Raw genomic sequence first — 25868 nt, 5'->3', positions numbered from 1 at the left:
TTTCATTCTTTTTTTTTCAAAATATTTTTTCTTTGTTTTTTTTTCAATTAATTAAATTATACTGCATATTTAGTCAGAATTGAAAACATAATACCAAAGAATAATGATGTATGATTATTGTTTTCAATCAATGACGAAAATTTTACAAAATTATAAATAATTGGAAAGTAAAAAAAATTTTAATCTTCTAAATTAAATGAAAATAACGATTTAGACATTGGAATATGATTGTTGTTTTTTTTTTTTTTTTAAAAAAAATTAAAATAATGAATGTTAAAAATTGTTCAATTTTTTTTTTTTTTTTAGAAAAAAGAAATGAATAAATTGGAGTAAAAAATTTGAATTAAATAAATAAGTTCAGTGAAATAAAATGAATTAATAAATTAAAATAATTCAAAAATAAATAGATATTTGATTTGTGATTATTTTTTTTAAAAAAATTAAAAAAATTCAGGGAGAAAATTCAACAAATTATCATAATGCATCAGCAATATGTTCTGAATATAATGCATCCCTAACATCTATCAGTGATTTTGATGAAATGAAATTTATCAGTGGTATATCATTTCGTACTATCATTATAATTTTCTCTTCTCTTTCTTATCATTTTATTTTTAATTTAATAAACGTTTCAAACAAATAGTAATACGTGTATTTCACGTATTACTCCACGTGTCATTAAATGAAATTACTTATGTATCTATTGCTATTATTTTTCTCTTTTAATAAATTCAATCATTAAAATTTTCAAATTAATACAATTTAAAACTTTTGCTAATAATTATTTATTAAATTTTCAGTAAATTACTTTTTTTAAAAAAAAAAACAAACTTAAATGTTTTGAATTTTTTTTTTCGAAATTTTTTTTTGTTTTTTTTTTTAGGATTAGTTGGAAATAATACATATTTAATTGGTTTAATTAAAAATGACACTAAATGGTTTTGGATTGATAATTATACAAAATTAAATTATACAAATTGGCGTATATCAGAACCAAATAGTTGTTGCGGAATGAATGTAAAATGTGTTGCGGTGAATTGGAATGGAATAATGGATGATCAATGGAGTGACATCGACTGTGACAATATGTCATCGATAAATTTTATATGCAAAAAGAAAGTTTAAATTCATTTTATAGATGCATTTTTACATTTATTAAATTATTTACTTCTTTTTTTTTTTTTGAATTAATTATGTAAAATGTTTACTTAATAATAATAATAATAATAGTAATGTAATGGAAAATAAATGAAATTGAATTGCAATTAAAATTGTTGTCAAAAATAGTTAATTTAATATATTATTGAAAGGTTTGTATGAATTTAAATTTAAAGTAATTAAAATCATATTGTAATAGATTAAATTTTGAGCAAAAAAAAAAAAAATTTCTTTTCTTAGATATTTAATAATTTAAATTAAAATTATTCAAATTAAATTGATACATACATGTTTTTTTTTTTTTTATTTTTAATTGTAGTATTTTTTAATAAAATAAATTATATTTTATTAAGGAATATTCTCATGAAATTTTACAATGACTGCATTGCAGTGATTGCATTACAGCGATTACATTACAGTGATTGCATTACAGTGATTGCATTACAGTGATTGCATTACAGTGATTGCATTACAGTGATTGCATTACAGTGATTGCATTACAGCGATTGCATTACAATGATTGCATTACAGTGATTGCATTACAGTGATTGCATTGCAATGATTGCATTACATATGTATTACTAAAACTTTTTTAAATTCATTTGATAATTTCAAATAAAATGAGTGATTCATGTTAAAATCCACAGAGTGAAATTAACAAATAAGCAAAGTGGAAACGATCATTATTATGAATGAAAACGAATAAATTATAATGACGTAAATGACGTATTCAACGTAACAGATGTTAAAAGTGCAATTGAATAAATCAATAAAAGACTAAAAATATAAGTACTGAAAAAAAAAAAAAAATACGATAAAATGATAGTTGAATTGATATTGCAATAACTTTTTGTTATTGAAATTTTATTTCATTTTTTTTCTCTCTTTTTCCCTCTCTCTCTCTCCCTCCCTCTCTCTTTCTCTCTTACAATTATACTTTTAAATTGATTAATTTATTAGTTTTAATGTGTTCAATTCATATGAATTGTACAGATACACACACATACATACATACATGCATGCTGTGCAAATATTTCAATGCTTTTATAAGTAATTGTATTTTGGTTTTAATAGATTTGTGTATGCTAAAATTTAAATTTAGATTTAAATATATTTCAAATTTATTTTTGTATATTTCAGTTAGTTCAGAATTTTATTTCAGATTATTTTTTTTTTTTTTTTTTAATATATTTCAGTCATTTCAGATTTATTTTTAAAATTTCAATTAATAAAAGCACATTTTATTTTATAAATTATAAGCTAGAATTTGAAATAGTTAGAATAGAACTTTGGAAGTAAATCAATCAATTAATTTCATTCTTAAATATTATATAGCATTCTCTTCGTCTTCTTTCTTTTTCTTTCGTTTTAAAAGAAATAAAAATATGCTATCACTTCAATAACTTTTGAATTATTAACATAATGAATATATCAATTTGCTATCAATAATCCATCATTAAAGAGTAATTAATTACAGGTGTAGTAATATGTAGTTAATCACAAGTATAACAATAATAATAAGTAATTAATTACAGGTATAACAATAATAATAAGTAATTAATTACAGGTATAACAATAACAATAAGTAATTAATTACAGGTATAACAATAATAATAAGTAATTAATTACAGATATAACAATAATAATAAGTAATTAATTACAGGTATAACAATAATAATAAGTAATTAATTACAGATATAACAATAATAATAAGTAATTAATTACAGGTATAACAATAATAATAAGTAATTAATTACAGGTATAACAATAACAATAAGTAATTAATTACAGGTATAACAATAATAATAAGTAATTAATTACAGGTATAACAATAATAATAAGTAATTAATTACAGGTATAACAATAATAATAAGTAATTAATTACAGGTATAACAATAACAATAAGTAATTAATTACAGGTATAACAATAATAATAAGTAATTAATTACAGATATAACAATAATAATAAGTAATTAATTACAGGTATAACAATAACAATAACAAAATATTCTAAATGAAAGGTAAACAATGACACTGTCATACCATCATCAATTAGCATCTCTGTCACCTTTAGCAATTTTTCGAATATTATTTCGATGGAAAGGCAGCGTTTGGAAGCTTATTTATAAGGAATTATTCGTTTGGACTATACTTTTCTTAGCTATTTCATTCATTTATCGATCAGATTACTTCCTTAATGCTAAACAAAAAATGTATCAAATTATTGTTTATCATTATTTGTTGCTATTATTATTATTTATTGTTATTAATATTACTGTCATCATTAATTATTATTATCCATTATTTCTATTAAATACTATTATTATTTGTTATTCCTATTATTATTGTTATTCATTATTATTAAATGTTATTAATTATTATTGCTATTATTATTATTAATTGTTATTATTATATTATTTATTATTACTATTTCATTATATATTATTATTAATATTAATTGTTATCATTGTTACTACTACTAATATTATTATTTATTATTATTATTATTAATTACTATTATCTGTTATTAGTGTTATTATTATTTGTTGTTATTAACTATCATTATTAATTATTACTAGTGTTATTATTATTTATTGTTAATAATTATCATTATCAATTATTACTGGTGTTATTATTATTTATTGTTATTAATTATCATTATTAATTATTACTAGTGTTATTATTATTTATCATTATTAATTATTACTAGTGTTATTATTATTTATTGTTATTAATTATCATTATTAATTATTACTAGTGTTATTATTATTTATTGTTATTAATTATCATTATTAATTATTACTAGTGTTATTGTTATTTATTGTTATTAATTATCATTATTAATTATTACTAGTGTTATTATTATTTATTGTTATTAATTATCATTATTAATTATTACTAGTGTTATTGTTATTTATTGTTATTAATTATCATTATTAATTATTACTAGTGTTATTATTTATTGTTGCTATTATTATCACTTATTACTGTTATTATTATTCATTATTAATATTATTATTGATTATAATTAATATTATTACCATTATCTTTAAACTAATACAATGTTAACTTATTTACAGCTAAATGTAATTCACTTAAATTTTATCTTTAATCTTTTATCTCAAATTAAATTAATATATAAAAAAAGATCTCTTTTCTTTTTTTTTTTGAAAATTTTTTAATAAAATTTATTTTAGTATTTTTGGAAATTTAGCTTATTATTTTGATACACGATTAGAATATATACCTATTACTTTTATTCTTGGCTTTTTTGTCGATACAATATTATCACGATGGTCTAATATTATCACTAATTTGGGTTATATCGAATCGTAAACTTTTTCTTTTTTTTTTTTTTTTTTTTTACAACAAAGATTTCTTTTTTTAATTATTCAAAAATGATTTATTTCATAGATAAAAATTTAATAAATAATTACTACCAGTTAACTGATGGAAATAATTTGAGATTATATTTGTTAAATTTATTTGATAAATTTTATTACAAGTGTTATTTCTTTTTTATTATTATTAAATGAAAAAATTATTAATTATTAATTAAATTAGTAATTAAATATTAATTAAAATTATTAATTAAATGAAAAAAAAAAAGAGAGAGGAATTTCTTTATTTTTTCAGATATGCATTATTTATTAGTAATTGTATTCATGGTAATGATGAAAATACTAAAGAATTACGTCGAACTTTAGTGCGATATTTATGTTTAACTCAAATTTTTATATTTCGTGATATTAGTATTCGAGTACAGAAACGTTTTCCAACAATTGATAGTATGGTTGATGCTGGTGCGTTATACTTTTTCTCATTTTAAATATTAAATTTTAAAAATTACAAAAAAAAGAAAAAAGTAAGATAGAAATTTAATTAGCATTTGTATGACAAATATTTGCTTTTTTAAAATAATTACATCTATCTCTCAATTTTTTTTCTTTTTTTGATTTTCTTAAATTTAATTTTTAAAATAGAATATCTTACTTATGAATATGAGTGTAAATATTTGAAAACCATCTAAAAGTATCATAAACATTTTATATATAAATTTAAGTATATATATATATTAAATACTACAAGTAATAGATTATTTTTTTTTTCAGGAATTCTTTTGAAGAATGAAAAAGAGAAATTAGATTTAATTAAATTTCAATATAATAAATATTGGATACCAATACGATGGATTCATGCTATTGCATTGAATGCACGAAAACAAGAAATAATTACTTCAGATTTACTCTATTGGAAATTATGCGCTGTAAAATTTTGTAAACAAAAAAAAAAAATTCAAAATTTTTAATCATTAAATAGTTTTTTTTTTTTCATTTTCAATTTAAAATTTCAAAAATTTTTTTTTTTTATCTTAAATTTGAAAAAATTGAGTGAAAATTTCAGGAAGTTGATAAATTTCGTCATAGTTTACAACTTTTATGCAATTATGATTGGGTACCTATACCTTTAGTTTATTCACAAGTATAATTATTATTTTATTTTCAATTTATAAAAAATTTTTTTTCTTTTTATTGTTGAATTAATTTTTAAATTTAATTCATTAAAATGAAAAAAGAAAAAAAAGTTCATTCAATTGCATATTTTCCTCAAATTTTCTAATTTTATTATTTGTTATTTATAATTTTGTATAAAACAATAAGAAAAAAGAATTTCTTTTTCTTTGCTTTAAATTTTCTTTTAGAAATGATTTTTAAATCATAATTTTATTTTATTCAAATAGAATGATAATATAAATTTAAATGATTAAAATTTAGATCAAAATAAAATAATGATATTTGCGAATGATTAAAATTTTGATATAACTGATAAAAATTTAGGTTGTATTTTTGGCAGTTTACGTTCATTTCCTTATCTGCCTTATCAGTCAACAGTTTATCATTGCTGATAATATTCATACAACTTATGTAAGCTTTTATTGTCAAATTTTTGAAATTGCATTTTAATTTCAAGCAATAACTTATAGAAACAATTTATATTCTATTGTTACTGTGATGTGCAAATAAATTAGCAGGAACTGTTGCTGTTAAATAATAAAATAAATTTTAAAAAGTATTTTAAAATTATCACAAATTAAAATTTTGCTCATTATTTTGAAAAATTAGCATCAATTTTTAACATATGAAAAGCAATTTGATTAGTTTAAATTTTTAAAATCAATCAATAACTCTTGTTTTTTAAACTTTATCACAATCTTGAAATGATTTATCAACGTTAAGAAAATTGATAATAAATAAATTTAAAATTTCAAAATTATTTGCTGAAATAAATTAAAAAAAAAAAAAAAAACAAATTCAAGTTTTCTTTTTATTATAGCTTGATTTGATAGTACCAGTGATGACAATGATACAATTTGTATTTTTTATTGGTTGGTTAAAAGTTGCACAAGCAATGCTCAATCCATTTGGTGATGATGATGATGATTTCGAATGCAATTATCTTATTGATAAAAATCTTGCTGTGAGATTTCATTTAATGTTTTAAATTAAATTGAAAATTAAATTTAAAATCAAAATTAGGTGCTTCAATTATCTTATTGATAAAAATCTTGCTGTGAGATTTCATTTAATGTTTTAAATTAAATTGAAAATTAAATTTAAAATCAAAATTAGGTGCTTCAATTATCTTATTGATAAAAATCTTACTGTGAGATTTCATTTAATGTTTTAAAAGTGAAAATTGATATTTCAAATTTTCATTGAATAGATCTTTTTCAGCTATATTAATTAAATTGAAATTGAAAATTAAATGTATTAAAGATACTTCAAATATTTTATTGATAAAAATCTTACTGTGAGATTTCATTCAATGTTTTGAAAGTGAACAATTAATATTTCAAATTCTCGTAGCAAAGATATTGTGAACATTTTCCAGCTAAATTAATTAAATTGAAATAGAAAATTAAATATATTAATGGTACTCTAGTCGTTATTTTATTAAAACATCTGCAAACATTTAAACGAATAATTTAAATAAAAAAATTCTCATCATTCTAATTTTGCTTTCTTTAGATTGATAAAATTTAACAAATGTATTAGTATGAACAGTAGTTGAAAATAGTCAAATGATTAGACTAATTTTACAGTAAGAAATACCAAACTTTTTTTTTTAAATTTTTATCTCAATTTTTATTTGAACACTAAATTTTTTCAAATTTACCAAATTTTTATTTTATTTTAGCAAAGTTTTTGCATTGCTGATAATTATGATCGTGTACCGGATATAAGGCCTGATCTTTTTTGGCGAAGCCAGAAAGTACTTCCAACTTCTGGCAATACTCTTTTAAATGGATCAACCGTCGATTTTAAGTATGCTTTTTAATTTAAATAATATCTAATGTTAAAGTTAACTTATGCATGCATCGCTTTTCTTCAATTTTATATCATTTAAATTCATGGTGGATTTAAATATATGCAAAAAAATGTTTTCCATTTATTTTATTTCAGAATTAAAAAAAAAAAAAAAAATAACTGAACAAGACAAAAATGATAAACTTACGTTCGTAACTGGTTCCTGTCAATTTTGATCAAAGATTATCACAAATTTTGTTGATTGGTAATTAATGCCAAGAATGTTTAGTATAATTATTTCAACAATCATAAGCGAAACCATTACAATATGCAAAAGCTTTTTTCTTTTTTCTTTTTTTACAATGATTGGGAATCTAAAAAAATTTTCTAATTATCGTAGTATCACATCATTTAAATGTTAGTTCTAAAATGTTTTCATGTACATTAGATGCTATAATCTTTGAATTCCTTAAAGATAACTTAAGAATTCAAATATCAATAAATTTTTTTCACTGAATCGTAAACTGTTTGAAATTAAGAAAAAGAAAAATACCTTACAAAAATAGTGCATTAGATTAGCTAAAAATGATTTAACATTATATAAAACTTCAGAATAACGAAACACAATCGACCAACACAAACTGCTAATCCGGAAAAAACTATGCAAAAGATAACATGGAATCGCCACGGTAACTATATTACTGAAATTATTATTATTACCTAAGCTATTATCTATTTGAAAATTTGGCTTTACTTCTCTTACTTTTAACCTTACTTCTCACATAGGCTAGAATAATTCCGTTTATTATATTAAGCGTCAATAAGGTATCAAAAATTAAATGCTTTTTCCGTTTAGATCATTTTGAAGAACAAATCAATCGATCATCGATACAACTGAAACAATATAGTAAATCAAACATTGACTACTTTGTATTACCAAATCCGAACAAGAACAATAAGATGAAAATTACTCGATTATAATACATCGTCAATTCATTCCAGAAAATATGCTCATGAAGAAAACGAATCAAAAAGAAGCATAAATTTTTCTCAACCATTCAACAAATCATTAATCTAATTAATTCTTCCGAAATGCTTTTTATTCTCCAATATTCTTTAATTGAAGATAAATGTGAATATTTTGAACTACTCTAAAATTATGCATTCTGGTTACATAGGATTGAATATGAACTTTCAAACTTAGTAGGAATAGATTTTGAAGTGAAAAACTGAGCAAAAATCTAGCATACTTATGGAACAGTGAGCATATTAAATGAGAAACTTAACTGATTAAAGATAAACAATCAAAAATATTTGTTAATGTTAAATCATGAAAACGCTCAGAAAGACCAGGATATGTATTAACAACAGTATGTGCAGCAATATAGAATAAACTTGGTGGTGTGATCCAACATCTTTGCAACTCATCTGTTCGTCTTTCAAATTTTTCATCTATAGTACCACCAAAAACATAAATACAGCCTTCCTGTAATTATTTATTTTATTTTAATTAAGTAAAAAAGAAAAAAAAAAGTTTAGTTTTGTGTAAAAAAAGGAAAAACGTTTATAATGTTAGAGATATCATCTTTTCATCTACAAATTTCATACCTTTTAGAAGAACGAATTGCTTCCATAATAGAATCAACTTTTTCTTTCAAACTCTATAGCATCAAATAAATCTCACTCAATACCTATCCTCAAATGATTAATCTACATAATCGACAATGTTTTGAATTCCCAAATTATTCTGAAAACGAACTAAAAAATAATACAGTTTTTCTTCTTACTAAAATCACTAAATTAAAAAAAAAAAAAATTTTGCACATACTGGAGTAATAGTTGCTGCATGGAAACATATCTGCTGATTTAATTCACCAGGCAATAGTTTCCAACGCCATTCGTTCAGATCAAGTTTCCAGCAATCTTGAAGTAATTTAGGTCGCTGCAACAACAATAATTATTTTAAATTTAACCGTGATCAACAAATCCCTCCTTCATCTCCTCTCTGCAAAGATCATTGAAATTCCATAAAGATATACTGCAAAGAACTATCAAAATGCATTCTGCACTACTTAAAATATCAATTAATAAATGTCATATTAAAGGCAAATTAAATAGATTATTTGAGTAGTAAAAAATACCAAAACTATTTCATCAACCAAGTGACGTATCACTGATCTTTCAGTACAACCGCCAAGAATGTAAACATCATTACCAAATTTTACGCAACCGTAGTATAATCGACCCTTAAACAGCAAAATAGCAATCAAAATACGGATGAAAAAATTAATGTCAATCATGAATAAGTGACAATTTATATTTGTTCATTAAGGCTGTATTTTATTTCTTTTTAATATTTGAATATTAATATATGGCATGGAGTAATAAAATAAAAGATGAAATGAACTGCTAAAACATACTAATGGATATCCATAGTCGGTGTCAGGCAGAGTTAGCTGGTTGCGAAATTTGCAATCAGTTGTATTGAATACCAATAACTAAAAAAAATGAAACATAAGACATACAATGCTAGGATGTCATAAAATTCATAAAAATGGCTAAATCAAGTTTTTAGAGGTATCAGCTAATGTCTTGCTTATATGTTTTTCTTCAAAATTACGGCTAATTTATTTTCGGAAGTTTAAAATAATAACTGAAATGTTTAAAAATTGATATCAAACATCTAAATGTTGTATAAATTCAAAAATAAAAATTTTTTGATATGTTTTTCTAATTGAACAGTAATGCTGTAATAAAAAACGAACTTCTATAAGCGGTGAGGTCCATTCAGGTGTACCACCACCTATAAGTATTATTTCATCGTTAACGACTACAGCTTCATGTCTATATCTACCATTGACACCTGAACCATCCTGTAATATGCATTTTTCTGTTTCTTCTGTAAAATCAAACCAAACATATGCAAAGAATACTTATATATGCCAAAGACAAAACAATAAATTTATAAATTACATGAAGAAGTGTCCATTTCCAGCGAAATGGTTCTAATCTTTCTGCATCATCTTTTTTGCTACTAAATTCAGGTTCCAAACTGCGAACTTCCAAATTGTATTCCCAACCAGTCGTTCCACCAAACACATAGAATTTGCCATTATTATGTACAAGACACTGAAAAATGAAGATTTCAGAAATAATGATGATAATTTTCAATAATTATTATTAGAAATAAAATAAAGGGAGGAAAATCCTTGAAAAAATCATTTACAAAAAAATTTTTGGAAAGACTCCGGAAAAAGCAAAAAATCAGATTTCAAAAATGGAATTTCCAACGAAGAGTCATGCTTTTTAATGAGATTTTTAAAAATTCAAAAGTTTTTGATAAACTCAGGATTATTTCGAGTTTTTCACCTAAGTAATAAGTGATTCATAACTACCAATTCTTTATTTCGCACTTCTTGAATCACCATTTTCCGCTTTTAAAGACCAAACTGGTTAACTTTCACAAAGACAACTGATACTTACTGAACCATACTGTTTGGCTGGAATATCGCCAGTGGTTGTCAGCCGTTTCCAAACAAAATTTCCATCGCTTATGCGCTTGAGTAAGTTAACTGAATTGGAAGTTCTCGTACCGAAAGGAACTCCAGTTCCACCGAACATATAAAATTCAGATAAAACTGGTTCACCGAAAAAGCAACCTAAAAAATACCGAAAATGGTGATGAATAAAGAAAGTCTAATAATCCAATACTACATGATCTGTGCGCTTCAAGGAATTGTAAATAAAAATGAACACAAAATAAGAAATAATTGATGAATTAAATATGATGAAAGGAATGGTAAAATTACTTGCAAACGATGCCAATTCCTTAGGAAAACCTTTTTCCGGGATGGACATCAGTTCCCAGGTGTCGGTCAGAACATTGAAACGCCATACTTCCTAAACTGTGTTTCAGAAAACTCACGGAAATGTAGAAAAAAATACAAAGTATAACAAAATAACAAATGTGATGATGGATTAATTCGATTAAAATATTTTGGTATTAATTCATTCCTTTCAATTTACTTTTCTGCTGGTCTGCGAAATATAATAATTTATAAATACTCTCACTTTCTCACTTTATGCGTTAGGATAATCAACAGCAACCGAAGCAATATAAAATTTAGAATGTTATTGCAAATGAATCAAATATTACTAAAAGCAATGTCAGACGTCTATCCGGATCAATCTTAGTCCCACCTTGAATAGTCATTAATACGTCTTTCTGGAAATTAGCTGAGTTTGTCATTACTCTTTTCAAAAAATACGAATTGCTAATTATACGTTACTAACATAAATATATCCACATAATGCATTCAAAATTCGCTTACTCATTATTAAAAGGATTTCTTTCATTTCTTATGTCGTGAAAGACGAAATATTTAAATTATTATATCCAAAACTAACAAATTCCTCTTATCTAATTCCTAAATCTAATTTACATTTATAAAATTCTTCTCACACTTGATGATTCAATTTCCGAATATTTTTACATTTGTAATTGAGCTATGTCTCATACTAACCTATTTCCTCCTTTCACACACTAAAACTAATCTTGTTAACAATCTTGTTTTTTCATCCATGAGAAATTCTTCCATCTAATTTCCATTCGTTAAATCAGTATTACATATAAACCAACCAATCCTTCTACAACCATCATTTGCTTTATGTTTTGGGTGGTATTGGGATGCGTCTAATACTTTATAATTTTATGTTATTGCATTTCATATAGTTTACGCGTTTGTTAATCGGTTTAGCATCCGTACAATATGTATAAAGCGCTATTATTTGGTTCATGTTAAATAAAGGTTTAATTACCCAAGTTTGAGGTTTCACGACACCTTAGTTTATAGTTTAATGCGCAACAAACCTCTGCAAGGAAAGATTCTCGCGACGGTGAGAAACCACCGATCACATAGACGTAATTTCGATCAGATGCCATGCGCATTCCACTTCGCTCCGTTAACACTAAAAAATTGGAAACATCAAGTAAAAGAAATACCACTGTGCTGCTTTATGCTTGAATAGTTATTTATAAAGAGTGAAAACTATTTCCGATGCATTAAACAAATTGAAATGACGATGTCTCTCAGGTGATTAGATAAAGTCAACAGGGAGAATTTTCACATTAAAAAGTCCTTGAACAATCTAACACATCTTTTAATTAGAAGAAATAATGAAAGCCATTACTTCTTCTAATTAAAAATATATAGATACAAACGTCTACAAATATTTAAAATAACATCATTACGTACACGTGTTCTTCCTGGAAGGATCACCATCATTCCGCCAGTGTCTATTGAATTGATTTTTGATGACCTTAAATCCAACAGATATTTCAGTACTGTCCTCTGATGTTACCATCACAATCTGGAGAAAAAAAAAATGACATCTTGATTTTAATAACTTTTTTAGTTCTGTAATTTCAATTTGTGCTAGCACTGCATGAGCAATTTGATTTGAACTGGCGTATGTACTTTATTTCTTCAATTTTATTTGCATCCATTATACAGATATCATCTATTTTGCTCCATCCCATGAATCTTATAGATCATAGGAATGAATTTTGCATACAAATGATGAAAACAAGAACAGTTTCTGCAACTTTCTTTGGAAATTTGATTTTCTATCTAATTTCTGTTCTATGAATAGCATAGCATAGAGTCCAAAAATGAGTCGGATTATTTTTAGAAAATTTCATTTTCATCAAATTTAAAAAACTTAATGATAACGAACCACCACACCCCTTTCACACCACAACAACCAATCACATAACAATAAGTTGAACCTTTGACCTGAAACAGATTGAAAACTTTGATCCCAATCAGATATTCTGCATTTTTCACCTGTGCTGTGTATGTGACCGATCATTAATCTCTCAAGAACAGACTGAAACCTTACAATAATTTACCTTAGTGTGAATTGTTGACTTAAATTCCCAACTTAGATAAAAAATATCACTTAGGTTTATTTGTCAAAAAATGTTTGCCTCTAATCGTTTCATTCATCGATTTCTTTCTTGCATCTTTATTCAAATTCATAGTTATACTTTTGGAAACTCTCGAACTATTGTGACTAAAAATTACAATAAAAATTTTATTTGGGCAATTCAAAGATTAATTTCCAGTTGTTAAATAAATATAAAGAAATTTTCTTTGAACATGTTCCTGAATTCTCTTCACCGTCGATTCTCAGAATGAACAATTTCATTTCAAGATGTTTTTTTCATCAGATAACTTCGGTTCAAGATGCTTCTTTCATGATACAGGCTGTCGTCCAAAAATTATCATTTTGTTGTTGGCTGGCATATCATGTACTTTTTGCACATATAATCCACTAATAGCCGCTTTCTACAAAAAAAGAAAAAAAAATTCAGTCCAATATTTCTTTCATTGACCAATACGAACGATTTCATCAAAGTAGTTATATTTAAAACACAGTTGATTCTTGTAACTATTTTTTAAATTTAATAAAATGACACTGAACTGAATATTATTTTCAATTTTAAAGCTTAAGCTGAATAGTACACTCAATATAAAGCAAATTTTAAAATGAATTGAAGAATACCTCATTCAAAAGATTTATATCACGTAAACCCCATTCAGGATTAGTGGAAAGAAGTGATCGATGAAAGTCAATATTGCTTTGCGGAGTTATTTCACCATTCGTAGCATACGGACCATATGTAATCAACAAACCATGTTTACTAGAAAGTAACGATCCAGCCCTCTAGAATTACTATTCTTAAAAATAATACTTTAAAATGATAAAACTATTTCCTTGAAAAATGTTAAATACATTCTCATTACGATATTCAAGTCAAGTAATAACAAGAAATTTATATTCACTTTAAACAGTGCATCGACAGCAGCATTTGAACTGATATGTATCATATTTATCGATAAGAGATAATCGATTTGTTCCGGTTGGAATTCAATCGGCAAGTTCCAGCTGCTAATATCATTTCGAACGTCAATTTTCAAAGCTTGCTTAACATTGCACAACTGGAAAGAAAAATGTTTTGAAATGTATGAAATCATCGCATTTTTTTTCTCGATGATGGGACAAGCATTTTCGAATAACTCGAATAAATCGAAATCAAAACACATAAGCTGCTTCCGAGTATGCATTTTCTAGAAATCGAATTATTTGCTTATCATACTTAATCACTAGTTGAAAGCAACAGAAAAACTTATTTCATCCATAATTCACTGAACACTAACATCAAATAGATGATGCACTAGACACGGAAAGTTTCAATTACGAAATTGATAAACACTGATAAGGTTTCATCAACCACATATCCATCATATTCATACCATTTATGTATTGTAAAGAAACTAAAATAGACTGAAAAATTCTACACTGTATTAAAAATTAATTTAAAATAAACTCCAGCTTTCAAAAAGAAGTAAAACTGAGAAAACCTTGAAATGATCAATGTATAGATTTATGGATTTCACGTAACGATCATCCATATCGGAGGGTTGAAATAGGACATTTGGAAAATGTGGTGCAAAATAACAAACATGTTGACCACTACCAGATGCAATTTCCAACAACTAGAAAAATGTTATAATTTTCACTTAATTTATCCTATCTTCATCAGTGTTAAAAAATCACCAAAGAAAAATAAAAAGTTATTGGAAGTTTGTTTTTTTTTTCGAGTTTCACTTAAGATAGTTCAATTTAATTTCATCAATAAAAAAATTTTATCAAATAGATGCAATTATAAATAAATACATACCGTACGCGATTGATTGTCGATATATTGTTTGAGAATATCCAATATTGGCTGTTTGTTACGTTCCGCAGCTGGTGTGCATAACATTGAAAAAGTACGCTTAAAATCAAACGATTTTGAAGTGAATAGATAATGTACAATGTGATACTAATGTGAAAAAAAAAAAAGCATTATTAATTAGTTATAAAAGACTGGTATTTTAATCAATTAAAATTAATTAAATAATTTTAACTAATTATATGTCAATTAAGATTTGACATGCGCTTACATTTGATATAAAAGATGATAGAACTTGTCTAGCTATTTCAATATTATTTCTTTTGATCTCACTATTAGCTATTTTTTTCGTGTTGATTAGGCCATTAGTTAATAAACATTAATTTAATGAGACAAAGACAAAACTTTCTCAACTTTTTTCTTTTTTCATACATTACTTTATAATTCCACATAAAGAATTTTTTAAAAAAAAGAAAATAAAAACCATAGCATAAAGTACTGGAAAAAGTATTAAGGAGATCAAATTCACTACTACTAACTCAATATAATAACTAAGCGCTAATCAGAATTGAAATTTGTAATTACAGTTAGATAGAAATTATCTGTTCACATAAAACTGAATCGTTGACTGTAACAAATTAAGCAATGGCTAATTTCAATTATCATTAATTTTAAATCACTGATTTCAAATTTTCATGTAATAGAGCAAGATCTATACTCATTCTTGATTTTTAACAATTGATTTCTAGCTTTTGAAAAAAAAGTCTGATATTATTGAAATTTTTCTTTTTCGAATTTCTATCCTAGATTCTTTGCCATTATTTCTTTCATTTCTCTCTGTATTTCTTTTTAGTTTCTCCAACTATAGAAAATATTAAATTTTTTTTTAGTTTCTCTAATCAATCTCATTGCAAATTTCTGATTAACTAAAATCTCTGCTAATGCTAATTATTGCTATTAATGATTTTCACGGTGTCTTTCACTTCTGCTTATTTCAATTAAATTAATACTTAAATTTTAAATTGATTAATCAAACTTATTAATACAACTAATTATCATCGAATTATCTTAGCAGGATATAATATTTCACAAATTTAAGGGCCAAGAGTTTAACAGCTGTTGCATTACTTGTTGGCCTTAAGGCCATTAATAAGTTGAATTGGAGCGGACACGTACGTGAGTGTTGCAGAAGTAAAGAATTGTCGTCTTCAGAAAGCTTGCACATGCATGCATATATATATATCACTAAAATATTACAACAAATTACGCGTTTAATCGTATTTTCGTTGAAAGAAACAAACTTAAAGTAAGAAATACCCTACGATGGGGCCGCGTTTCATAGGTTTTATGAAGTTCCAGGAGTAAACGTAGAAATTACATGGAAATGTACTGGGCAGAACTGATACTTTAAAAATCGTCGAGAGTATTGATTCAGAAGGAAAGCTAACCGAGTGATCAGCGCCTCAATGGGTAATTTGTTCCCGTCAAGATTGCTTGCATTTTTGTAGCTATTTTTTTTTTTCTTGCTATACCCGCCATTTTTAACTTATAGTTTGATTTTTGTTTTAAATTTTAAAAGTAATTCTTTTATTACTTGTAATTTGCTTGTTTGTTTGTTAGTTACAGAATTTGCGCATGGAAAAGTTTAATTCCATTCATTTTTTTGTTGGTTTATTAAATTATTTTTCTACGTTACTACATGGAAGCAGTGTTTAAGGCGCTGAGATGTTAAAGGCTGGAATAATCATTTAGTTCTTGAATTTCTTCATAATGCAATGAAGGTGCGTATATATTTATAGAGGAAGCATCTGGTAAGGATGATGCTGGTCATTCATCGGATGAAATGCAGAACACGCAGAAAACAAATGGTATCACGAAAACTGTCCATACAGACATTTATGACCGACAAGAAAGTGTCGAGGTGACGCTATTTTCAGATAGTTTAGAACTTTTTACTTTTTCGGGATGTTGAATTACTGCACTTCCTAATTTATATCATTTGGTTCCAATATCAACTGAAGAGAATAGAATAGATTGTGTATTTGTAACTTACAGAATAATTTTCTAGTTATCAGAATAAATTAGTGGAAGAGTTTGTGTAGCATGCGTTATTTGCATTTTGTATTTAGTTTATGTCATTTGCTTAGTGATGCAGTTATTACTTAATTCACAAATGATTCCTGCCGTAAGTTCTAGTAACAAGAGGTAGGATCACTTATTCAAGACTTTTTGAGGTTGAGGAAACGGAATTAGTTGAAGAAAGCACGGTTGGGCAAGTGATTGTTGGCGATGACCATGAATACTATCTAATACTGAATTTAAATGGACCTGATGTTGGTGCGGTATTCAAATTTTTCTTACATTTGTGGTAAATTTTGTCCACTTTAGCTATGATTTTGCTAGAGCATACTAGCATACTGAAAAAAAAAAAAAAAAAAAGCATACTGAACTTTAAAGGAAAAAAATTCCATTCCGTACTGAAGAATGGCGTTTCAGATGTCGGAAAGGTGGACAACGTTCAGATCTTAAGAAACGATGATGGTACGGAGACAGTACTGCTAGAAATAGATGAACTTAATGAATCAGAACTTCCATCTGACCACTACAGAAAACGTAGTTTCCGTATTTTAACGATTAATTTGTTAATTTGTTATTTAGTTTCTTTTTGAGCAATCTTATTGTGTATTACATCCATTATGAGTAGAAAAAAATCTTCCATTGCTTTTAAGCTTGAAAGTATATTTAGATGTGGTAATTCACCGTGCTTTTATTTTGTTCCGTTTCTGTGTTAATTAACATTTTATGAAGGATAATACGAACTATCAAATTTTTTGTTATGGAATATTTCTAAGCAATGTCAAATTTTCAGTAGGATTTCTCTCAGGTAGAACCAGTTTAGATTAACGGCCATAAGTAATAGAAATGTTTTAATGTTACCGTTGTTATTACTTGTACGGTATTAGTTATAGTAAGTAAACTACAGATTTTTTTTTTTTTGCAGAAAATGATTATCATGGTGTGGAGGTCGTGGATATTGATAAACATGGTAAAATTATGCAACAGTTGTTCGGTAACCCAGCTGGCAGTGATCCATATCAGTTGGGAAGATATAGAAGGTTCTTTTTTTCTTAACTTCATGTATTTGATTTTATCAGTTTCTTGCTGTTGTTCCTATTAAAATATCACTGTATGCTGTTGATGAATATTCCAGTGAAAGGTAAGTTATTGACACATCCTGAGGTTAAACGACTCAGTACTTTATTCGATGTAGTCTTTAATTTCTTTATGTTTTGAACTTTATTATGCTAATTCAGTTGGATACGAAAATATCGTCAATTTATAGAAATCGTGTGTACGGTACTTATTCATGCCCGGAATGCGATCAAACTTTTATCAATACTGCTAGGCTGGAAAGACATTTAGCAGTTCATCAGGTGCTTTCTCTCGTTTTCGAAGTATTCTGAAAAATGATCTACTGTGTACTCTGAAGTTTTCTATACTGTGAGTGAACTAGGTTGGATAGAAGAGGCGAGGGTTTAAGAGTTTAACAACGATGCATGTAAGCGTGGCATATGGTATAAAATTTTTAATGTCTAAGTTTAGGTATATAAGTAACTATTTAATTTGGTGTTCTTTAACTTTTTTAATTTGAAGTTTGGTATACATAGATAACATACAAACTTGGTGAAAGTTGTTTAGCGTACTTCCAAAATATAATTTATTAATTTAATAATTCTTTTTGTTTATTCGGTTTTTCTTTGCAGATCTCTGGTTCATTTCAATGTCCACTATGTCAGAAAGTTTACAAATATGAGTATAATTTGTTTTATCACTGGCGTCGGACATGTCATGAACTCAGCGAACTAATACCGGCTGAAAGAAGAAAGGTTTATCTACAATTTATTCATTTTTAGGTTTTCTTAATTTTTATTCATTTACTTAGGACACATTTCTATTATTTTCAAATATTTGAAATGTTTTCTAGACAATGGATGTTAACGTTTTACGATCCATGGTATTAAAATTTGCAAGAAAAAAGGCTGATGAAGCCCCACCACCTGTGATGAAAATAGGTATTAATCCAAACCTGCTCTTTAAATCAGACACATTTGGTCTCATCGATATGCAAGCTCCTCTAAGTAAGTTTTCTTTTTTTTTTAGTACATCCTTATATTGAATATATTTAGAATTGATTAAGCTTGTTTGGCATCACGGTGTTATAACATTAGGATCCCTACAGCAACCTCAATATTTTTATTAATATTTTCAGCCTCCTGTTCGAACTTCGAAAATAAGCTTTAAGTTGTTAGTAGTTGTTTTATATTTCTTTGCATTTTTAACTTTAGGTACTCAAAGTGTATATTCTGGTGTTCCATGCAAGCAGTGTGGTGTGAAAATATCCAACTCTGTGATTCAATGGCATGTTGCTATGCATCGCGGTATTATTCCCGTAGATGCACGGAGCGGCAGCGGTGAACATTTTTGTAGCCTGTGCGGACAAATGTTTCGTCAACATTACAGTTTAATTAAACACTGGCGAAGTAGTTGTACCGAGATACAGGTCAGTGATACTCTGTTTTCAAATATATTTCGAATATCAAATATTATACTCTAATTTTTTGCTTCTGTTACATACCGACCTAATTGCTTAGGCACGCCTTTCGAATGCTCGAGATATATCTATGGATGACGAGACACTGAAGGATATGGTAACGGATATAATGCGCGAATTAGGAGAAGAATATTCTCAACGATTTGGTGGCAGTAAGTTTTGCAATTGTTGTTTGTTTAAAGAGAAAATGACGCAGACAAACTGAAAAAAACTATTTAGTTGTGTTAATACTATCAATAGCTTGATATGGAATAATGGGATTAGTTAATATTAATTTTTTTGTAATTTCATTACATTTTACTCCATTGACCTAATTTCATTGTATTTAATTTTAGTATGTTAAAAAAAAAGTATGCCAAACCCAGAAATACTCATTAAGGAAGAATCATTGTGAAGTAGAACCCATTCATGTTCTTGAAATGCCTTTGTGTCTACTTAACTGCATTTTTTTTTTCACATCTGTTGAATGCTAGTTCTTTTACTGCTATCGATATTTCCTTCCCGTTGCCATCTAGATATAAAAACTGGTTTGTCGATTTGGAATATTTAAATTATCTTTTTAACCGTCTTCACTCTTCATACCAAGTCGTTGAATTCTGAAGCTTAACAAACAACTATTGTAGTTTCACACGATGATGATGGCGAAGGAGTATCAGCTCAGGATTTGTTTCTTTCTGCAGATAAGGACAAGGTATGTTAATATAAGAACTTTGGATGGTGTTGTATTGTGATTTAAAAATTTTTTCTATCACTTGTTGCGATTTATGACTTCGTTATTGCTTATTCCTCGTGAAGCTTCTTTTAGACTGTCTTAGAAATTAGGTTTTAGTTACAGCGATATTAATTTTTAAATATGTGATGTTTTTAGGACTTATCGGTCGTTGATTATCAACAGGATGCACTTACTAATCGTTACTCATCTCATGAAATGTTAACACATTTAGAAGCTGGTGATGAAGCGGAGATAATTAACCATGATGAACATAGTGTTTCATGGAGTTATTTAGATCAGGTTTACATTAATTTATTTTACTCATTTACGTTTAAGTTATTTTAATTCATTCTTCTACTATTTCCTTTTAACAATATATATTGTTGCAGGCTGCTGGAGATGCTGCAAGTACTAGTGAGCCAAATCCAGTGCGTACAAAATGGTCTTCCACTCATGGCATGGTGCAGTGTTCGGTATGCTCCCGCACTTTTGTTAATATGGCAAGGTAAGTCTGAAATTAACATTTCATCTTACTTTAACAGTATTAAATCTTACTTAAGGTGTGTCTCGGGTTTTTAATACGCGAAACTCTAAAAACATAGAGAATATGGATAAGAAATATGTTCTGTAAATCCTTGATAAAATATTGCTTATATTTTCCAATCTTATGTTTTGTAAACATTTACACATTGTTTACAATATATATGCGAGACATTAAACTTGTTGCTTATTTCCTTGGTTGTCTGTGCCAACTTCTCCTGCTTAGGGATCACATACATCCGTGTGAATACGTAGTTGTGGTAAAGTATCATAGGAGGCTGAATATATGTACACATATATGTTGCAGATTAGAGAGACATATTGCGGGTTTTCATGCCACTACTGGATCACATCCATGTGTGCTTTGTGGTAATCGTTTCAAATACGACTATAATCTTCTTTCACATTATCGTCGTTCTTGTCCATATACGAAGTTATACATTGATTTAGAAAAAAGGGAGCAGGTAAGTATGACTTGTATATTTAACTTTTCATGTGGATAATTTTCATAAGTAAAAATTTAGATCTTTTTATTTGTTACTTAAATTTAAAGTTATTGTCCGTCCTTTCCAATTTTTGATGTAAATTTTCAGTTATAGCTTTGCATCTTACATGTATTGTTGCGCTTCTTTCATACACTATGTTTGCACGCATGTTATTCAGCGAATAATATATAAATCAGAAAACTGTTAGCAGCGTATTTTCAAGTCTAGTTATAAAGTTCTTATTTTTATAATGAAATATTAAATTTTTATCACATTTTATTGAAGTTACATTAGTTACACATTAAATTTTTTAGTTTGATGCTCTTGCATTGCGTCGTGCGGTACGAGCACTGGCACAAAGAAATTTACAGTTATCATCTGCGCAGAAAAAAATGATTGCTAATAAGCGGGAAATTCCGGATAACTCACCTGCATCTTTCCCTCATTTTCGTACAAGACCACCGTTTGAACTAATGGTTATGCGGCCGGATTTACCGAATGGAAAATCATGTCCTGTTTGTGGTTAGTGGCATATGTTTTCATGGAAATATTGTCCGTTATTTTGGAACTCTCTTCCAGCCAGTAGCCGTCGTAGCATGATCAGATTTACTTGTTCTGGTCATCATCAGTTGTTAGACTGGTTTCGATTTCTTTTTTTTCGCTTTATGGATTCATGCGAGACGTACATTTGTTCTTGTACTTTTATTTCATTTGCAGTTTAATTTTTTTCTTATCAGGTTTTCTTACATTTTCATTGTTGGTAGGAGTGGTATTTTACGGTGAACGCGCTGTTGAGCGTCACGTAAAAGCCGTTCATCCTTCAGAAGTACGTCATCATATTCAAAATGATACAGCTACAAAGAAAGATACAGAAACAGCTACATCTACAAAACAACGCTGTACAGGTATATTTATACATATCTTTAAATGATGTTTTTAATAAAGCATCATCGCATAATATTGATCATTTCGGTTGTAAATGGTAAATGTTTTAATTTGTAGAAACCCGAGAGAAATCGGGGAATACACTGAAGCAGGCAGATGATAGTGATAACGTTGAACCTCCTCCGACACTTGCACCCGAAGTACCTGTTCAAGAGGTAATTTTTTTTTTCTACGAAAGTAAAATTATTAGCAAATATTTTTTATTTTCACACTATATTTTTTATGTTTTATATCCACTGAAAAATCGACTGCTGTTTCTTTTTGAAACCATTGCTGATATGTCAAAAAATGACAGTGTAAAGTTATGCCGTTAAAATGCATCCCATTTTTGGGTTGGTATGGTTTCTGATACCTGGTTATTTTTTTTTTTTTTCTTTGATTTTTGCAAATATTTTAGCCAGTAGTTACATCAGAACCTATCATTCGTCGTGTTTGTCGTATTGAAGAGGACGCTGATGGAAATCAGATATTCATCGATGAAAACGGGGAAGTTGTATGTATTAATACATTTTTTATCTTCTTTTTTTTCTTGAAGTAATATTGATTCCTTTTGATTTTGAGATGCAGTCACACATACTATGCACAGATATACTATAAACTTTAATATCCACCAGTTGGATTTGCTTCGTTTTCATTCTTTTTTTTTTTTTCTTTCTCTTCTTCATTCTCTTTCTCTTTTCCAAATAGGCTTGCACACAATTTGTACTTTCCAGCTTTACATACATGTCTAGTAGTTGTCTGATAAGAACTAAACGTACTTAGTTTTATTGTAGAACTTGGCTTGAACTATTGTCTTATATCTCCTGAATAGCCCAAAGTAATCACTTTTAGCCTGTCATCATTTATAAATGAGATGGTATTCTAGATATTATTTCATGTTTTATTTTATTATTCCATGTCTTACTAGACTATTGTAGATAGCTCATTGATGAATGAGGATAGTTTTGTCTAAAGCAAGTTCAAACTGTAGCTTCAAGCTGGTGAAGGCGATAATTTGCCGATTTACAGGGCACAAATTATTTGGGAGGCACAGAAATTAACTATTCATATTTAAAATTCATTTATCTGACTTACATTAGCTGTCATCAGCTGTAGAATAAAGTCTCTCATTATTGCTATTATCGTGTAGATTATCATGTAAATTCAATTATTTGATGAAAATATGGTCACTCCTTAACGTTACATATTTTAAGATCGAATTAGGAGAGGATGAGGAGGTGCAAATTCAATTTGATGATATCGAAAGCGTTCAACATCTTTTTGAAACTGGTCAACTTACTATAGCGAATGATGAGCAAGCAATTATTTTGGAAGGAAATTTAAATGTGAGTTTTCATTGTATAATATATTTCTTATTTTAATGCACGGATAAATATGAAAATTTGATCACCATATGTTTAGCATTTTTTTTTCTATTAAAAATTGCACATTATATATACATTTGATATGATTTTCTGTTTCAATGTTATGCTACTCTACCTCATGTTGAGAAATTAGCCTTTATGCAGGATTCGAAATATTGCTATAATGTAAGTTACGGTGACAGTAACAGTTCGATTTTACCGACTAGTGGTACACGTTTTGTGGAAGGTGAAAAAGTAGCTGATGAGCGCAGCAAACGAGCACGAAAACAAGAGTTTGAAGGAAATCAACAACATTATGGTTAGCTTAACTTTAATGATTTTTCAGTAGTTATGAGACAATTATGAAGATTAGCTATCGTCATGCAAATGATTAGCTTTCCTCAAAGTCCTGAGACTAATAAAAGAATGGCAATATTCCAAGATGTATTTGGATATGTTATTTATCAAGTCCATATGGGTGTCTATTTCAATCATTTTTTTTCTAATTTTATAACTCGTTGATATACGCTGCTACAAATCCTATAGCTTTACTGATTTGTAGCTTCTTCAACCCATCATTGCGTGATATTTTCTGAGTGGTTTATTTGAAACTTCAAAAAATATTTTTCTCATCTTTTATTGCTTCTTTCCATATTTTCCATTCTGCTGCTTTTTTTTTTATTATAGTGATTATAGATTTCAGCACCGGAACAGTACCGATAAAATCAGAGGCAAGGTGAAGTACAGGATCTGAATCTAAAAAAGGGTGTTATTTTGTGATCCATAAAGGTATATCTGTTTTGATTCAATTCTCATTTCACTGTTGCTTAGCAATTTGTTTTTTCTTTAACTAGTGATAGTCTAGTGTAGGTTAGTTTAACAAGAGAAAGAGTACTACTAGTTGTTGGTAGTATGCTTTTTTTATTTTTATTATAATAAGACTTACATCACAAAGTTGCATAATTTTCAACGTCATTGTGCTGTTCCTCGTTTATTTCTATTTTTCATTTATTTTTTTATTCGCGTTGTTTCAGAATGTGAAACAGACATGAAGAGAAGGCTTTGGAAAAGAACATATGCATTACATTGATATCTTTGACAATTTGTGAATTCAATTATTTATGCTTATTTTAAATAATATATTTTAAAGTATATAGCATTTAAAATTTAACATCGTTGCACTTAATTTTAAAAAAGAATTACGAGTGAATCATGCACTAAAGAATATTTTTGTCGTCAATGATGAAAATTTGCTGACTTCACCAAATTTTTACAAAAACCTTTATTTGTAAAAATTTGATGAAGTCAGTAAATTTTTAGTGCTGCTGTATTTTCTGTGTGTTTCATAACTTTATTTGGTGATTTATATCACAATATTTTTCTTGACTTTAAATTGATTGCAACTGCACTTTTTTTTTTTGAAAGATTAAATAATTTTAATACAGCTGCGAACCTATCTATTGAAGTCTTATTTAATTTCTTCATTTTCTGTGATACAAAAATTGCTTTATTGTGTTTAATTTCGTGCTATGAACTAATTTTTTTTTTTTTTTTTTTATGTGTAATTTTTTGCTATGAACTAATTTTTAAAGAAAGTTTTGCTTGTGGCGAAATGATTAATTTTTTTTATTTTTTTTTTATTTGTATGATTTCACTTTGTACGTTGATCACAATTATTTGCTTTCCTCATTGTAATTCATAAATTTTATACTTTTTTGAATCAGTTTTGTGTAATGCAACATAATGCCACAATATCACAATACATATTATCTTAACTTTTAAAATTATATTTTTGCATTGAAGTGGTGTATAGAGATTGAAAAAATTTTTGAAATGAGAAAAATAGTCTGTTACTATAACTGTTGTGAATTATTGTCAAATTAGGCATGATAAAACAATGCAATGTTAATTTTTTCTGGTATTTTATACAGTTTTAAGGTTTTTGAGATTGTTTTTAGTGCTTTTTCTTTTAATTTTTTAAAAAAATTTCCACTGCTTAATTTTAAATAAGATATGCTGGAAAA

At 26.9% G+C, this 25868-nt stretch overlaps 4 protein-coding genes across 7 annotated transcripts; 2 read left to right on the top strand and 2 right to left on the bottom strand.

Moving 5' to 3' along the window:
* Positions 1 to 4948: 4948 nt before the first annotated feature.
* Positions 4949 to 8447, top strand: Bm13382 (Uncharacterized protein; the record flags this gene model as incomplete). Of its 2 annotated transcripts, XM_043075858.1 has the most annotated exons (8): positions 4949 to 4961; positions 5271 to 5425; positions 5563 to 5640; positions 5997 to 6083; positions 6493 to 6636; positions 7357 to 7484; positions 8079 to 8155; positions 8323 to 8447. In XM_043075858.1, 8 exons carry the CDS (start codon positions 4949 to 4951, stop codon positions 8445 to 8447), a joined length of 807 nt encoding a protein of 268 aa, XP_042931792.1. The 2 variants fall into 2 exon arrangements, with proteins under 2 accessions (XP_042931792.1, XP_042931793.1); XM_043075859.1 differs by lacking the exon at positions 5563 to 5640.
* Positions 8448 to 8748: 301 nt separating this feature from the next.
* Bm11414 (Uncharacterized protein) lies at positions 8749 to 12830 on the bottom strand (the record flags this gene model as incomplete). Its single annotated transcript, XM_001893146.2, has 10 exons — positions 8749 to 8952; positions 9295 to 9408; positions 9608 to 9712; positions 9887 to 9964; positions 10232 to 10339; positions 10440 to 10595; positions 10950 to 11125; positions 11276 to 11366; positions 12337 to 12434; positions 12722 to 12830. 10 exons carry the CDS (start codon positions 12828 to 12830, stop codon positions 8749 to 8751), a joined length of 1239 nt encoding a protein of 412 aa, XP_001893181.1.
* Positions 12831 to 13723: 893 nt separating this feature from the next.
* Positions 13724 to 16440, bottom strand: Bm6347 (the record flags this gene model as incomplete). Of its 2 annotated transcripts, XM_043075857.1 has the most annotated exons (6): positions 13724 to 13816; positions 14034 to 14195; positions 14315 to 14470; positions 14894 to 15028; positions 15214 to 15309; positions 16384 to 16440. In XM_043075857.1, the coding sequence occupies 6 exons, from the start codon at positions 16438 to 16440 to the stop codon at positions 13724 to 13726; spliced, it is 699 nt and encodes a 232-aa protein (XP_042931791.1). The 2 variants fall into 2 exon arrangements, with proteins under 2 accessions (XP_042931791.1, XP_001893182.2); XM_001893147.2 differs by lacking the exon at positions 16384 to 16440 and having other exon boundaries at positions 15214 to 15297.
* A 610-nt stretch (positions 16441 to 17050) lies between these two features.
* Bma-sdc-1 (Zinc finger, C2H2 type family protein) lies at positions 17051 to 24934 on the top strand (the record flags this gene model as incomplete). 2 transcript variants are annotated; one of them, XM_043075856.1, is made up of 21 exons in its annotated part: positions 17051 to 17128; positions 17442 to 17544; positions 17704 to 17820; positions 18209 to 18323; positions 18551 to 18641; positions 18972 to 19094; positions 19193 to 19346; positions 19554 to 19768; positions 19860 to 19971; positions 20443 to 20510; positions 20688 to 20831; positions 20921 to 21036; positions 21379 to 21535; positions 21871 to 22078; positions 22321 to 22461; positions 22559 to 22656; positions 22899 to 22994; positions 23695 to 23826; positions 24010 to 24163; positions 24592 to 24633; positions 24879 to 24934. In XM_043075856.1, 21 exons carry the CDS (start codon positions 17051 to 17053, stop codon positions 24932 to 24934), a joined length of 2520 nt encoding a protein of 839 aa, XP_042931790.1. The 2 variants fall into 2 exon arrangements, with proteins under 2 accessions (XP_042931790.1, XP_042931789.1); XM_043075855.1 differs by having other exon boundaries at positions 22294 to 22461.
* Positions 24935 to 25868: the final 934 nt, after the last annotated feature.

This window comes from Brugia malayi (genome assembly GCF_000002995.4).
Source record: "Brugia malayi strain FR3 genome assembly, contig: Bm_v4_ChrX_scaffold_001, whole genome shotgun sequence".
NCBI classification, from domain to species: domain Eukaryota; kingdom Metazoa; phylum Nematoda; class Chromadorea; order Rhabditida; family Onchocercidae; genus Brugia; species Brugia malayi.
The sequence above is the reverse complement of the archived record's forward strand: the minus strand, read 5'-3'. Positions and strand labels throughout refer to the sequence as shown.